General features: G+C 51.9%; 1 protein-coding gene across 2 annotated transcripts in view; it reads left to right on the forward strand.

Moving 5' to 3' along the window:
- The window catches only part of TBC1D14 (TBC1 domain family member 14), a 105,356-nt gene extending 94,231 nt beyond the window's left edge, over positions 1 to 11,125 (forward strand). For both annotated transcript variants that reach the window (XM_068974778.1, XM_068974779.1), the window contains 2 exons: positions 1,911 to 2,169; positions 8,764 to 11,125. In XM_068974778.1, the coding sequence (XP_068830879.1) occupies positions 1,911 to 2,169; positions 8,764 to 8,829 (325 nt within the window). In that variant the 3' untranslated portion in view covers positions 8,830 to 11,125. The remainder of the gene's footprint in view (positions 1 to 1,910; positions 2,170 to 8,763) is intronic.
- The last annotated feature ends 5,356 nt before the right edge of the window (positions 11,126 to 16,481 follow it).

The following is a 16,481-nucleotide window of genomic DNA, read 5'->3' on the forward strand; positions in this document are numbered from 1 at the left end:
GAGCTGCAGTGATTTTTCTCAGACCTCTGTGTCCCTCTTCTAGCGTCTGATTTGAAATCTAACCTTTCTTGAATCTCTGACTTTTAAAGCACTGACAAGGGATGGCCCTGAACGTTTATTGTTCGGTCGTGTCTGACTCTTTGCGACCCCATGGACTGCAGCACACCAGGCTTCCCTGTCCATCATCAACTCCCGGAGCTTGCTCAAACTCATGTCCTTTGAGTCGGTGATGCCATGCAACCATCTCATCCTGTCATCCCCTTCTCCTCCTGCCTTCAGTCTTTCCCAGCATCAGGGTCTTTTCCAGTGAGTCAGTTCTTTCCATCAGGTGGCCAAAGTATTGGAGCCTCAGCATCAGTCCTTCCAATGAATATTCAGGTTTGATTTCCTTTAGGATTGACCAGTTGGATCTACTTGGAGTCCATGGGACTCTCAAGAGTCTTCTCCAACACCGCAGTTCTAAAGCATCGATTCTTTGTCACTCAAGCCGCCTTTGTGGTCCAGCTCTCACGTCCATACATGACTACTGGAAAAACCATAGCTCTGACTAGACGGAGCTTTGTCGACAAAGTAATGAGCATCACAGGGTCTTTGCCAGCTCGCTGGGTTGACCGCACTGCCTTCACTGCGTGCCCGTTCCCCCAGGTCCTGGAGGAAAGGCTGTTTCTGGGGCAGAGCACCCTTCTCGGGGCGAGGGTGGGGTTCACACCCTGGAGGTCTCGGCAGGCAGAGAGCCTTGCAGCTTGTGAGCAGACTTGCCAGCGTGGTGTAGACCCCACTGCAGGGGAGAGTCCTGCTGTAAAGGCTGGGTGACAGGACCTCCTGACCAAGGCGGCCCGCATCCTGAGCGCAGCACCTGAGTTCAGGTGCCTTCACGGCCCTTGCGTGTCTCTTGGAGGCAGCGTGGGCACTCAGGGAATACTGCAGCCTGGGGAAAAGTGAGTTCCCACGAGCAGTGAGGACTGTCTGGTGGGAAGGCAGCGAGACCTGCTCCCTGACGCCTGTGGCATCCTGGAGTGGCCTGGGGGCTTGTGGACACAGGTGTGCCACAGAGATGCCAGATGCTGGGCCCAATGTAGGGTGGGGCTGGGGGGCTCCCTCCTGGGGGTGGCATCTGTGGGGACAGTGGGGGCGGATGGCGCATCCTCAGAGCCCTGGGGTCGAGGGAGCCCAGGCAGGTGGCTGCATCTGTCTGGGTGTGGGGTCAGGAGATGCCCCGGATTCGGCCTCGGGGCGGCGGGAGGACTGGGCTCCACACAGTCGGCCTGGACTCACCTACCTGTTGACATGCTCTGGTCACCCAAGACTGTGTGTTTGGTGGTTTGAACTGAGATTGTCAACAGTTTTTTAAGGGAAGGCATATCTGTGTCTCACTGTTTTCACCTGATGGTTTTAAATATGAGATCAGTTTCCTGGGATCCACTGTCAGATTTACTTGGAAAACTGTACCCTGTTCCTTCTGTGGCCCCTGCCGGGAGGAATGTGTGCAGCGCTCCTCAGACGCCAGGTGCGTGCGTGTCGATTCAGTGACGCACTTCCGTTTGCTGTTTTTATTTCCCACCAAACGAAGCTCTACCTGCCTTGTTGACTTAACCTCTAGCGCCTGCCTCAGAGTAAGAAGAAGCACGTAGTAGGTTCGTGATAAACGTGTTGCATGCCGAAGTGCGGTGTCTAATTCGGAAGCTGTATGTTGTTTGAGATTCTTTGTGAAAGCTGATCATACTGTTTTAGAAAATGTTTAAATTGACCTTCAGTGTGAATGCGGGCCAGAGCTCTTCCACCACCGCCCCCTCCCCACCGAGGACGTGAAGTGTGAAAGGGCCTAAACTCAGGAGCGCCGGAGAGCATTGGCCCTGAGCCAGGGCTCCATTGTGGAACCTCCAGGACCTGGCGCCCCCTCTCTCCCCCAGGATCTTCACTCTCTACAGCAAGTCCCTGCCCCTCGACCTGGCCTGCCGGGTCTGGGACGTGTTCTGCCGTGACGGGGAGGAGTTCCTGTTCCGCACGGCCCTGGGCCTCCTCAGGCTGTTCCAGGACGTCCTGACCAGGATGGACTTCATTCACGTGGCCCAGTTCCTCACGCGGCTGCCAGAGGACCTGCCCGCCGAGGAGTTCTTTGCTTCCATTGCCAGCATTCAGATGCAAAGTCGAAACAAGAAGTGGGCTCAGGTGAGTGGGCTTTTGTTCCCTATCCCGTCTGGTTGAGGAAGCGGGTTATGCAGAGCACCTTGTGAGGAACCAGCCCTCTTGAAGGTGTTCTGGGTTTGGGGCCTGGCTTTGCCACACAGGGTCTTAGACAGTCACTTCCTCTGAGCGAAGGAGCTGGAGAAGAACACTCTCCCCACCCCTCCTAGAGGGGCTTCCCAAGTGGCTCCAGTGGTAAAGAACCTGCCTATAATGCAGGAGACGATCCCTGGGTTGGGAGGATCCCCTAGAGAAGAAAAGGGCAGCCTGCTTCAGTGTTCTTGCCTGAGCCTGGCGGGTTCAGTCCACGGGGTCCCAAAGGGTCGGGCACAGCAGGGCGACTGAACAACGGTAGCAGCGCAGGCCCCCGCCTGGTGGACAGCACTTTGTAAACCAAGCTCCCCCCTTTCTCTAAATCCCAGAGACAGAGAGCCAAGGGGGCTGACCTGTCGCCCTCTCACCGACAGAGGAGGCGCAGAGAGGGGCCGTGTGTCCTCAGTGGTGGGAGGGGAGGGGAGGGCTCCCCGGACGGGTTGCTGGAGCTCCCGCAGCTGCCCGCAGGGCCGTCCGGCTGACCGCAGGGGAGCGCGTGCTCCCGGGCTCCCCGGTCCCCCTCTGGACTTCGCTCCTAGGCCTGGTTCCTAGCCTTTGCCGTACGAAAGGGAAATAGGACACCTGGCCTCAGGAGCTGTGCGCGCTCGGCTGGCTTGCGCACCACGTCCTGGGGAGCCTTGTCCTTGCCATACGGTGCTTGCTCCTGATTTACGGTTTTTTTAATTAGTGGAAGATTTAAAGTACATGCAAAATAGAAGAAGAGAGAATAACCGACCCCCATGTGCCTGTCAAGCATCCCGTCCGCTTTCAGATTTCTGTTTTCAGACATCAGCAGCAGCTTTGTTGTTGGCTTAGATCAAGATCTAGATAAGGCCTGCACATTGTAATTGGATGAACAGCCTTTCTTACAATGTACAGGGTTACCCCTCCTTTCCACTTCTCCCTCCCCTTTACATGTTGAAGAAACGAGGTCACGTCCAGTAGCACGTGTCACAGTCTGGATTTTGCTGCTTCTGTCCCTGTGGTGGTGTTCATCGTGGTCCTTCTACTCTCTTTCCTGTAAATTGACAGACTTGGAGGCTCGAGGAAGCTCCCAGTCTTTATGATTGGCCAGATTACTTCACAGGTGATTGGACTGGCTCTCTCTGATCTTAGTTTTTTGCATTTCTTTTCCATGGGGATGGTCTTGATCCCTGTCTCCTGAACAATGTCACGAACCTCATTCCATAGTTCATCAGGCACTCTATCTGTCAGATCTAGGCCCTTAAATCTATTTCTCACTTCCACTGTATAATCATAAGGGCTTTGATTTAGGTCATACCTGAATGGTCTAGCGGTTTTCCCTACTTTCTTCAATGTAAGTCTGAATTTGGCAATAAGGAGTTCACGATCTGAGCCACAGTCAGCTCCTGGTCTTGTTTTTGTTGACTATATAGAGCTCCATCTTTGACTGCAAAGAATATAATCAATCTGATTTCGGTGTTGACCATCTGGTGATGTCCATGTGTAGAGTCTCCTCTTGTGTTGTTGGAAGAGGGTGTTTGCTATGACCAGTGCATTTTCTTGGCAAAACTCTATTAGTCCTTGCCCTGCTTCATTGCGCATTCCAAGGCCAAATCTGCCTGTTACTCCAGGTGTTTCTTGACTTCCTACTTTTGCATTCCAGTCCCCTATAATGAAAAGGACATCTCTTTTAGGTGTTAGTTCTAAAACGTCTTGTAGGTCTTCATAAAACCATGCAACTTCAGTTTCTTCAGCATTACTGGTTGGGGCATAGACTTGGATAACTGTGATATTGAATGGTTTGCCTTGGAGACAAACAAAGATCATTCTGTTGTTTTTGAGATTGCATCCAAGTACTGCATTTCGGACTCTCTTGTTGACCATGATGGCTACTCCATTTCTTCCGAGGGATTCCTGGCCGCAGTAGTAGATATAATGGTCATCTGAGTTAAATTCACCCATTCCAGTCCATTTTAGTTCACTGATTCCTAGAATGTCGACGTTCACTCTTGCCATCGCTTGTATGACCACTTCGAATTTTACTTGATTCATGGACCTGACATTCCAGGTTCCTATGCAATATTGCTCTTTATAGCATCGGACCTTGCTTCTATCACCAGTCACATCCACAGCTGGGTATTGTTTTTGCTTTGGCTCCATCCCTTCATTCTTTCTGGAGTTATTTCTCCACTGATCTCCAGTAGCATATTGGGCACCTACTGACCTGGGGAGTTCCTCTTTCAGTATCCTATCATTTTGCCTTTTCATACTGTTCATGGGGTTCTCAAGGCAAGAATCACCATGGAAAAGAAATGCAAAAAAGCAAAATGGCTGTCTGGGGAGGCCTTACAAATAGCTGTGAAAAGAAGAGAGGCGAAAAGCCAAGGAGAAAAGGAAAGATATAAGTGTCTGAATGTAGAGTTCTAAAGAATAACAAGAAGAGATAAGAAAGCCTTCCTCAGCAATCAGTGCAAAGAAATAGAGGAAAACAACAGAATGGGAAAGACTAGAGATCTCTTCAAGAAAATTAGAGATACCAAGGGAACATTTCATGCAGAGATGGGCTCGATAAAGGACAGAAATGGTATGGACCTAACAGAAGCAAAAGATATTAAAAAGAGGTGGCAAGAATACACAGAAGAGCTGTCCAAAAAAGATCTTCACGACCCAGATAATCATGATGATGTGATCACTAATCTAGAGCCAGACATCCTGGAATGTGAAGTCAAGTGGGCATTAGAAAGCATCACTACTAACAAAGCTAGTGGAGGTGATGGAATTCCAGTTGAGCTATTTCAAATCCTGAAAGATGATGCTGTGAAAGTGCTGCACTCAATATGCCAGCAAATTTGGAAAACTCAGCAGTGGCCACAGGACTGGAAAAGGTCCGTTTTCATTCCAATTCCAAAGAAAGGCAATGCCAAAGAATGGTCAAACTACTGCACAATTGCACTCATCTCACATGCTAGTAAAGTAATGCTCAAAATTCTCCAAGCCAGGCTTCAGCAATACGTGAACCGTGAACTTCCTGATGTTCAAGCTGGTTTTAGAAAAGGCAGAGGAACCACAGATCAAATTGCCAACATCCGCTGGATCATGGAAAAAGCAAGAGAGTTCCAGAAAAACATCTATTTCTGCTTTATTGACTGTGCCAAAGCCTTTTACTGTGTGGATCACAATAAACTGTGGAAAATTCTGAAAGATGGGAATACCAGACCTCCTGACCTGCCTCTTGAGAAATCTGTATGCAGGTCAGGAAGCAACAGTTAGAACTGGACATGGAACAACAGACTGGTTCCAAATAGGAAAAGGAGTACGTCAAGGCTGTATATTGTCACCCTGCTTATTTAACTTCTATGCAGAGTCCATCATGAGAAACGCTGGGCTGGAAGAAACACAAGCTGTAATCAAGATTGTCAGGAGAAATATCAATAACCTCAGATATGCAGATGACACCACCCTTATGGCAGAAAGTGAAGAGGAGCTAAAAAGCATCTTGATGAAAGTGAAAGAGGAGAGTGAAAAAGTTGGCTTAAAGCTCAACATTCAGTAAACAAAGATCATGGCATCTGGTCCCATCACTTCATGGGAGATAGATGGGGAAACAGTAGAAACAGTGTCAGACTTTATTTTTTTGGGCTCCAAAATCACTGCAGATGGTGATTGCAGCCATGAAATTAAATGACACTTATTCCTTGGAAGAAAAGTTATGACCAACCTAGATAGTATATTCAAAAGCAGAGACATTACTTTGCCGACTAAGGTCTGTCTAGTCAAGGCTATGGTTTTTCCTATGGTCACGTATGGATGTGAGAGTTGGACTGTGAAGAAGGCTGAGTGCCGAAGAATTGATGCTTTTGAACTGTGGTGTTGGAGAAGACTCTTGAGAGTCCCTTGGACTGCAAGGAGATCCAACCAGTGAATTCTGAAGGAGATCAACCCTGGGATTTCTTTGGAAGGAATGATGCTAAAGCTGAAGCTCCAGTACTTTGGCCACCTCATGCGAAGAGTTGAGTCATTGGAAAAGACTCTTGATGCTGGGAGGGATTGGGGGCAGGAGGAGAAGGGGACGACCGAGGATGAGATGGCTGGATGGCATCACTGACTCGATGGACGTGAGTCTGAGTGACTCCAGGAGTTGGTGATGGACAGGGAGGCCTGGCGTGCTGCGATTCATGGGGTCGCAAAGAGTCGGACACGACCGAGCGACTGAGCTGCACTCTGATCTTCATTAGCAGCCTATTTATTTTTGTTTCACAGCTTTAATAGTTTACAGTGCCATGAACTTCACCCCTTTTAGAGTACACAATCCAATGCCTATTCATTTATTACCCAGAGGGGGTCCCCTCTGCCCTGGGCCCTTTGGTCTGCCCCCGAGCTGGACCTCTCTCACCTGCTGTGATGCTCTCTGGCTGGTGGCCTTCCTTCCTGTCATGTCTTTAGGGAAAGAGCACCGGTGCTGTGGCAGGCCCTTGGGTAACACCATGAAACGCTCCCCTGGTTTTACCAGCCAGGGGGCAGGGGCGCTGCTCTCTGCTTAGTGTGCTGTGCGTTACAATTCCACAGTAAATCCATTCAGTTTATAAAAAGGAGTGAAGTACTGACTCCTGCGACTGTGTGGGTGCACCTTCAGAACAGAAAGCCAGACTGCAGACCACACACTGCGTGGCCCCATTCCCATGCAGTTTCAGAAAGGAAGCTGTAGAGACGGGACGTGGCGAGCGGGACAGGGCTGTGGCAGCTGGAGGGCAGGGGCTAGTCGTGCCCCGATGAAAATGCCCCAAGATTGGCTGTGCTGAGGGCTGCACGTTATCCGTGACTGTATTAAAAGCCACCAGATTGAACACACGAAGTGGGTGAATTTTATGTATGGTATGTGAGTAATGTCTTAGTAAGCTTTTAAAAAAAAAAAACAACAACAAACCTCAGTTCCTGTGTGAGCAGGACCGGCTATATAATTATCAGGGATCTGGTGAGAGGGAAGAAGAGCCGTTCTCTGGTTAAGAAATAAATGGGCAACACACGATGAAGGTGTGGGGCCTCATGTTCAGAATTAGTGTCAAGGGTTTGAGGATGGCGACTGCAGAGCGCTGGGCTGGGCAGGGCCTCTGAGTGGGGTCCCCGCTGGACTGTGCAGGTGCACGCCGGCCTGCGCGTGCCCTGGAGTCTCCTGGGACTCCGCCCCTTGCACTGATGCTCTGAAGTGGCTGCAGAGAGCCAGGGCCCTTCCTGGTGCGCGTGCCCGTGCCTCTGGTGCGCGTGCCCGTCCCTCAGAGCCAGCGCTGCCTTGGCTTCCCATCGCGCACAGCTGCGGTCCGCCGGCCTCCCCTTGTGTTTCCCTGGTCCTCCCCCGCCCCCGTCCACACACCCGCAGGGACACGCACAGACAGACGGGCCGAGTCCAGATCTGTCATTCCTCTTCTTGCATTTTAGGTGAAAATTACCGGTTAAGACCAGGTCAAGGGTTATTAGAGAGTAGGACGCCCTCTAACAGTGGGGCGGTAATAGGAGTTAGCCTGACGGTGGGCCTCGCCACTGAGTTTGTTTAGTTCTAGGTACCACGGGAACTGTGGTTTGTGCCCGTTTCTCTTAAATACGGTGCTTAAGAGTAAGGTCCTGCTGTGCTTTAGCAAACAGTTCCGTGGTTGTGTTTGGCTGGCCGCCTTGCTGAGAGGAGGAGAAGGGGGCTTCCAGATGCCAGCAGCCCTTCTGTGCCATGCATTTGAAACCCTCATGCAGGGTTTCTGCTTTACCCCCTGTAACTTGTACTTCGCCTAAAGTGGTCCAGTGCTGGGCCCAAGGAGTTTCAGGAACTGGTGCTCTGGAGATCCCCTTGGTTCCGAAGTAAGACCCATGTAAGTGTGGATCCGTGTGGCTTTTAGCGGGTCGCTCATGTGAGTGTCTGCCGCTCCCTGCCTTCCACGTTGTGTGGTTACATGGTTCCTCTGTGGGAGGTGCCTGGCGGTGTTCTGCATAGCTGCAGCAAATGGACCCGTCCTGTCCCTGCTGTTGTTAAGCAATCACAGTGGAATGTCATGCTTTTAAAAATAAAGGTGTTAACTTAGAGCTCAGAGCAGCGAGGAGGAGGGAGCTAAATTGCCCTAGGGACGCGCGGGGAGGCCTGGCCGGGAGCTGGTGTCTCCTGGGCCTTAGAAGGATTGGTCATTCCCTGGTGAGGAGAGAGGGACGAGGCAGAGGGGGCAGCAGCATGGGAAGGCGTGAGGGCACGTGAGCCTTCCGGAGCGGGGGGCCTGGCTCCGCTGGTGGGGAGCGCGGGCAGCTGCAGCCAGACTGGAAGGGGCAGAGCCCAGTAGCCTGGCCTTGACATCGGCGGCTAGTGCCCAGAGGGAAGTCCCTGGGCTAACGTCCTAGCCCAGAGAGGGCATGACCTGGATTCCACGGTAGAAAGATGAGTCTGCAGGAATGTGGAAGGTGGATGGGAGGAGCGGCCGCTGGGGAGGCCGTGAGGACCTGTGTCCGTGTGTTGCCAGTTGCCCACTGGTGTCTCCCTGTGATTCCCAGGTGCTGACCGCCTTGCAGAAGGACAGCAGGGAAATGGAGAGAGGAAGCCCGTCTCTGCGGCACTGACGAGGCAGTGGACTCGCGATCAGCTGGGAAGCAGGCTCCACGTGGCACCTGTGTAGCTTCAGGCGGATGCCCTGGCAGCTCCGGAGGACAGGGGCTGTTTCCACGTTTGATCCCTAATGCTGGAGTTGGCCTTAAACACAACACAACAAACGAAAAAACACTTTTAAAGAATTAAACCAAGGCTAAGCCTTAAGCTCAGTGGAATGAGGACCATGGCCAACCACTGCGTATTCTGCATGGTTTAAAAATAGGGCAGCGGCCAGTTCCCTCCCCTCATTTCAGCAAAAGTTAATTAAATTGTAATGCTTTTATGTCAACTACCGGAAAGTACATTACAATTTTTCGTTAGCCAGGGTGCATGAGCAATGTTATTTGGGAGGCCTCAGAGATGGCATTGGCTCACATCTACATATTTTAGTCCGAAAGGGACTGCTGATTTTAGTTGCCGAGGTAACCCTTCCAGAGCGCAGGTCGTGTTTTTGAAGCCGGCCTACCAAAGACAGTAGGAAGGGAAGATGGGCTCTCAGAGGACAGCCGCTGGTGCGTGGGCTCCCCGAACACACGCGATCTGACCTTCAGGCTGACCTTTTACCACGTTGCCTTGACAAAATTCCAGCACTGGGGCTGACAGCGCACGCTCAGGTTCCGGGGGGTGCCCCGCTGTCCCAGAGACCGCACCCCCGTTTGTCCAGCAGTGGTGGCTCACCCAGACCCTGCAGCAGTAGAGACGGGCGTTAGAGCAGAGCCTGCCTCTCTGAGCCAGGCGCGGGGGGCAAGACGCCGTGCCCCTGGCCGCCCACCAGTTCTGGGAGGCCGGGCCAGCCTGCGTGGGGCGGGCGCTCCTCCTGTCCCTGCAGGGCAGGCGCCGTCCCTGGGGTGGTGACCCCGCTTCACACAGTCCACTCGCAGGATGGCTGTGGGCACCGGGGCGTGAGCAGCACGTGTCCAGCGGCCCAGTTAGCTTGTCAGGAATTCTCAGCGTCCCCCCCAACTTCATTCACCACCTCTTTGTCCCAGCTTTTCCTTGACTCATTTGGTGAACTTTGCGTTAAGAGCTTTGCTTATCTGAATTCAGAGACGTGAAGACCGTCGGCATGAAGAAGTCCAAAGGACAGGCCCCTCCGCACGGACACGGCTCCATGTGCGCACGCACTGGTCTCTGGGGCGCTCGGGAGGCCAGGCCCATGGGCACTTGCCGCCCAGCCGCCCTTCTCAGCCATACGTCCGCCCTCGGGGTGGAGCCTAACCACGGTGTTAGTTTTATAGGTTTTTCTCCACCTGCCGTGCCCGCCGATGACACTTCAGGTGCAAAGCAAGCTGCTGAGCCGCTGGCCGTCCTCACGCCCTCCACCCCGGCTCTGTCCCACGTGTCCTTTCCCACCTCCTGTTCCTGCTGAACTCCCCGGGGAGCTTGCAGGGCAACCCCCACCACTTTCTGCCTCGGCCTTGAAGCGCCGACCCTCCTGACCCCTTGGGGGTGGTCTTCCATCTCCACCGAGCGCCAGGGCAGCCGTTCCCGGACTCTGCGAGAGGCTGAGTGTAACCGGGCCGAAAGCGGGCTGCTGGCCCCGTCACGCCCTTCCTCGCGGAGGTACCTGGTCTCGTCCCATGACGTAGGCTTTCTGTTCGTGAAAGATGTATATATTTTCTTACTGTACATAAAGACGTTCCCGAAGTGGTGACAGAAAGCGATGCGCCCGGGGCCGCGGGCAGTTCCTGAGAATGCGTTTGTGCGCCTCGACATGCCGTCAGCGCCCCCAGCCCTCGACGTGGCTGTCAGATGGATCGACGTGTCTCTTCAGATAGCACCGGATATGCATTGAGTTTTTAAGCAGGATTCCAGGCCATTCTGCAACACTTCCCGATCTGTAGTTCAGAGGAAGTTTTCATGACCTGTTCAGGGACCACACGAGCTCTCTGCTGGCTAGATGTGTCCACCTCGGAGTCTGGGAAGTTCAAGGTCCCAGTCTAGGGTCGCTCAGCCGCTTGCCGCAGAGGGCAGAAGGCTGCGGGACCGCAAAGGGCTGCGCCTGTCTGCTCGCCATTCTGGTTTCGGAAAACCGGAAACAGAACTGGAAGCGCACCCCCCTTGGGAAGTCGGCCCTCTCCACTTCCGGTGCCACTGATTTTCAGAAAGTGAGGTGTCAGGGTTGGGGCGTCTGCAGCTGGCACCTCAGAGCCGGTTGCCGTGTCCCCACCAGTCACTGAAATCCCATTTGGAACAACATTCACTTTAAAGGGTACTTTTTAACTACTCCGTTTTTGACTATTTTAAATAGTTTGCTGATAGAAAACTGGTAACACTTGCTACATATCATGTTTTAATTGCTTGTACAGTTAACCTTTAATTTTATTTAGTAAAGTGTATCAAACTAGGGCTTTTTGAATTGTAAATATGTGGTTTTATTAAATAAAAAGTCATGTAAAATTGTTGCTTACGTTCATTGCCGTTTGGTTTCAAGTTAGAGTTCTCACCCCAAAGTATGGTAAAATTTGACTTTGAGCATCATGCTATTTGAATATTTTCAAATGCACTTACTTACTAGTCTCAGTTAAATAAAAGAGGTGGTTCAGTTACGGTGATTTGGTCAGGGGATCGGAAAGTTAGTGCTTTCCCCCTTCGAGGCCGAGGGGAGCCCCAGGCTTGCTGCCCCCCGAGCCTGACCACCTGCAGCTTTAGCCCCTGGTCCCCCAGCCCACGCACCTGCCCCGCTCACCTGCTCACACCCCTACTACCCGCGCCTGCCCCCATCCCAGCAGGGCGTCAGGCTCTCCGGGCCAGTTGCCCGGCTCTTCCCCTGACCCGGAACCTGCTGGGTGTCCGCGGCTACCCGTGGTCTCTCCCCGTCTCGGGGGCAGAGACCAGCAGTGCTGCCTCGCTGCGGTGGCGGTGAGCGAGAAGCGGCCCTCCAGGTCCCGGAGCCGGCAGGGCGATGGACTCTCACGTTGCCGGTGTGCATGCTGGTCCTTCCGGTCTCCGGTGCCTGGCTTCTGGGCCCTGCACGGCTCAGAAACAGCGCCTTCCCTGTGCACGGGTGACCTGCGCCAGGCACTGCCCTGTGGTCTCCACCCCCTGCAGGCTGAGGCTGGTGGAGAGTTATCGAGGGCTCACAGTTGGGGCTTCGCTCACTGCTCCACCCACGCCAGGCCTGGGGCTCAGTCGCCAGGATGACCTCATTTACCTCCGCAGCAGCTCTGTCACACCGTCGTTGGAGGTGTGGCTCAGAAGCGATCTGCGTGGGCCCCTCTGGCCATGTGGTGGCAGAGTACCCTTGGTCAGAAACACGGCTCCCCAAAGAACACGTTGCTCTGGGGCTCCTGACCTCAGCTCTGAGGAGGCAGAGCCGTGCCCGACGGCTGGCCCTGAGGGGTGACTCCCTACCAACTCCCAAGCCGTGGCAAGGGTGGAAGTTGGGGAGTGTTTTCCTAAGAGAAACTAGGGGGCTGACAGTTCAAAGACAACCACTCCCCGAAGTGTGCAGCCTGCCAAGAAGGCAAGAGAGGGAAGGAGGTGCTGTGCCAGCGGGGCAGGGAGGTGGGCGCCCCCCCAGCTGGGCCTTGCGGTGAGCTTCGGGTCACCAGGAGGACCAGAGGAGGGGTATGGCCAGCAGAGGGAAGCCTTAGAGCCAGGTCCTCAGACGGGACACCGTGGAAGTAGTCTCCTGGGGTCCCTTTCATCCATAGCCTCTGCATGCTTCATCACCCTAAGACCATCTCAAAGTTTAAAACAAACTACAAATTGGGGGTGGATGAACTCTTTATAGAAGACACACTTCCCAGGTGGCTCAGCGAGTAAAGAATCTGCTGGAAATGCAGGAGGCACAGATTCGATCCCTGGGTCAGGAAGATCTTTCGGAGAAAGAAGTGGCAACCCACTCCAGTCTTCTTGCCTGGAGAATCCCGTGGACAGAGGAGCCTGGCGGGCTACAGTCCATGGGGTCACAAAGAGTCGGAGATGACTGAAGCAACTGAGCAAGCTTGCACGCCTGACTAGTGGTAAAAATCCAAATAGTGACTGCAGATGAACTTGCACGAAAAGAAGAGCATGTATCTCCACTGAGGAACTAGAAAATTTCACTTGTTGTCACCCAAAATGGTTTTCATTTAGTGGTGAAGAAGCGTTTCCTTTTCAGATGCCTTGGGCTTTATCCAGGTAGTGCCTGCGTCCCTCCTGCCACCGATACCGACAACAAACAAAAAACCCTCAGATCACTTTAAAAGAAAAAGGCTAGTTCACCCTAAATCTCCCTTGCCTGGTAGGCTGCTGTCTGGCACGTACACAGCTACTTCCATGAGTTGAGCCTAAGTCACTGATTATCATTCTCAAGTTTTTTTATGCCAATGGCAGTAGTTATTGTATTTACATAATTCAATTAAATGCTATGTTAAACCAGTGTTGTGGAAAGAAACTGTTTCTTCTGAGAACACTAAAAGCTTTGAAAAGTCTCAAAGGCAAATCTCAGATGCTATTGAGTGGGGTGTGGGCGAGACAGCTGGAGAATACTTAGAATCTGCTGCATGTGGACTGTGTGCCAGGCACTACACTAAGTCTTTACTAAAGTATGTTTCATCCTCACGACAACTCTGAAGTCAGTACTGAGGAAACCGAGGCACACAGAGGCCGAGCCACCTGCCTGATGGAGGAAGTGGTGTGGCCAGGATTTGAAAGAGGAGGATAATGGAGTCTGCACTGTGGTTATTTTGCAAGAGATTTAAGATGCCATAGACAATTCGAGAATCAAAGATTCTACCCTTAAGGAAAGGCCTTGGCCATCTACCCAAAGATTAGCAAATGGTTGTGCGTTTTATCTTCTAAATTAGAATAAAATGTTGAAAGCAGAAAACCAAGAGGCTACTTTCATGGACATCTCACTTAGATTTTCTTGTGCCTCCATTTTTCAGGCCCTGTACTTTTTGACAGAAGAAAAAAAAAATCTTTATAGCCTTTTAGTGTTCATAAGAATCATCTTAGTTTTAGGGGTTTCTAGTCCGGACTGGGGCACTGCTCTGTAACTGTCCCCTCGAGGAAGCGGGAGGAGCTGTGGGGCTCTGGGGTCCTCCTTCCAAAGCTACGAGCCTGCCTCCCTGTCGGTGTCCTCATTGGCTCTACTTCATTGAGACATCCTCGTTACTACCTGTAATCATTTTTTAATCCGGCATGGGACTTGTCTGACACGTAATAGGAATTCAAGTAATGAATATATTCAGCAAATGAGACTAACATGGATGTTATTAACCCAACAAATTTATTGAACCCCGACTCTACTGCACACTGTGCTGGTCACCAGGGAGGATGATAAACCCACTGTCTGCCTTCCAGGGTCTTTGTCTCCTCGGGGTACAGTCACAGAGGGGTGGGTGGGTCACAGGCCGGGGTGGGGCTGTGCCTGCACACAGCTGTCAGGCGCTGAGGGAGGGGGATGATGATTTTTGGGTCCCTGGTGTTCTTCCTCGGACGTGGTCTGTCTGCAACAGCTTGTGAGTTATTAGAACTTTGTTATAAAATAATTAACAGAAGATGATTATCTTCTAGTCAACTGGAACATCTTCAGCACAGGTAACATAATTTGAGAGGACATCGGTAACTCTGCAGCTTAAACACGACTGAATACACAGACACACACACACACACACTACCCCACCCTCCCCGCCCAGAGACCTACTGGTCACCAGGTTGAAGGCACACACACACACACACACACACTCTACCCCACCCTCCCCGCCCAGAGACCTACTGGTCACCAGGTTGAAGGCACACACACACACACACACACACACACACACACACACACTACCCCACCCTCCCCGCCCAGAGACCTACTGGTCACCAGGTTGAAGGCACACACACACACACACACACACACACACACACACACACACACTACCCCACCCTCCCCGCCCAGAGACCTACTGGTCACCAGGTTGAAGGCACACACACACACACACTACCCCACCCTCCCCGCCCAGAGACCTACTGGTCACCAGGTTGAAGGCACACACACACACACACACACACACACACACACACTACCCCACCCTCCCCGCCCAGAGACCTACTGGTCACCAGGTTGAAGGCACACACACACACACACACACACACACACACTACCCCACCCTCCCCGCCCAGAGACCTACTGGTCACCAGGTTGAAGGCACACTCACACACACACACACACACACACACACACACACACACACACACACACACACACTATCCCACCCTCCCCGCCCAGAGACCTACTGGTCACCAGGTTGAAGGCACACACACACACACACACACACACACTACCCCACCCTCCCCACCCAGAGACCTACTGGTCACCAGGTTGAAGGCACACACACACACACACACACACACACTACCCCACCCTCCCCACCCAGAGACCTACTGGTCACCAGGTTGAAGGCTGATGAGGAAATCCACCTGGGTAATTGCCGGTGGTTCAAAGTCAGCTGAAAATACCTGTTCTCTCTCTAGTGAACCAAAGGCAGGAGACTCATAAAAGCTGTAGGCACCCAGCCTGGTGCCAATTTGAACCTCCCCAGCCACAAAAGAGCGAGCCCCTGCTGTTCCCAGTTTGAGGCACAGGAAAAACCAAGTTCTGTCTGCCAGGGAATCACTGTTTGACTTTGGTCTTGATGAATAGGATGGAGAGAAGACAAAAATTGTAGAGGAAAAACAGAAGGGAAGCAGGAAGGCAAAGCTTCTTACTCTCCTCACTGTTACACTTGTGTGCTTTGATTACGATTTTATAAAAGAGTATTCATGCTGTGGAAGTTAGGGAATTCTAATCAGTCTTCACTTGCTTTAAAGGGAAAGCACTTTAGAAAACAAAACGTCATCAAAAGACAAAAGTTATTGTGATAGTCTCACGACCGAGTCATCGGCCTACAGTGGGGTTTTCTAAAGGTATTTAGCACCAAAGAAGAGATCACCCTTCTTATGATACTTCTTAAATTTAGGGCTGGAAGAATTCTTTTAATCCCCAAACTGCACATCTCAAAATTCAAGCTAAAACTAAGAAGAAATAAAGCCCCTGACTCCCAAAGCATCAAAGAAACCTTAAAACAGCCATCGCTGACTTCAGGTTAAGGGGATAGACCTGTCAGGTGTTTCTTACATTCACTCAAGGAATGATAAACATCTTAATATTTGACACAGTAAAAAAATCACGTGCTTAGTGACGGTCTAAGGTCTGAAAATGTCTTGCTGAAAACGAAAGGCTGATGGACACAGCAGCCACGCCACTCTGTATGCTTTGCACCTGCAGGACACAGTACAGTCACCATTTTGTCTTCACTGGAAAACAAAATTTCACTTTGGGTACGGATCAATGCATTTCTTTAGTGGGTCCAAGAAAACGTTTCATCAGCATTTGAAGACTGTCCTTGAGCCAGAAACAGACATCCACAGTTAGACAGACTGAGCCTCCTTTCATTGGACAAGGCTCTTCTCCCTGTTTCTCATCCCTCCTCTTCCTGGGTGTTGATTACCCTAGAAGCTAGCGCTGTTTACATGCAAAACAGTTTTAAGGGAATTGGTGAGGTGTGAACTGAAACGAGCGATTCAGGACCACACCGCTCAGTCCATTCAAAGAGGATTTACTCATGGGTTTAGTGCACAGGAATTTTCTGGGCACCCTGCCCGTTTG

Source organism: Capricornis sumatraensis, chromosome 7, assembly GCF_032405125.1.
Source record: "Capricornis sumatraensis isolate serow.1 chromosome 7, serow.2, whole genome shotgun sequence".
NCBI lineage: Eukaryota > Metazoa > Chordata > Mammalia > Artiodactyla > Bovidae > Capricornis > Capricornis sumatraensis.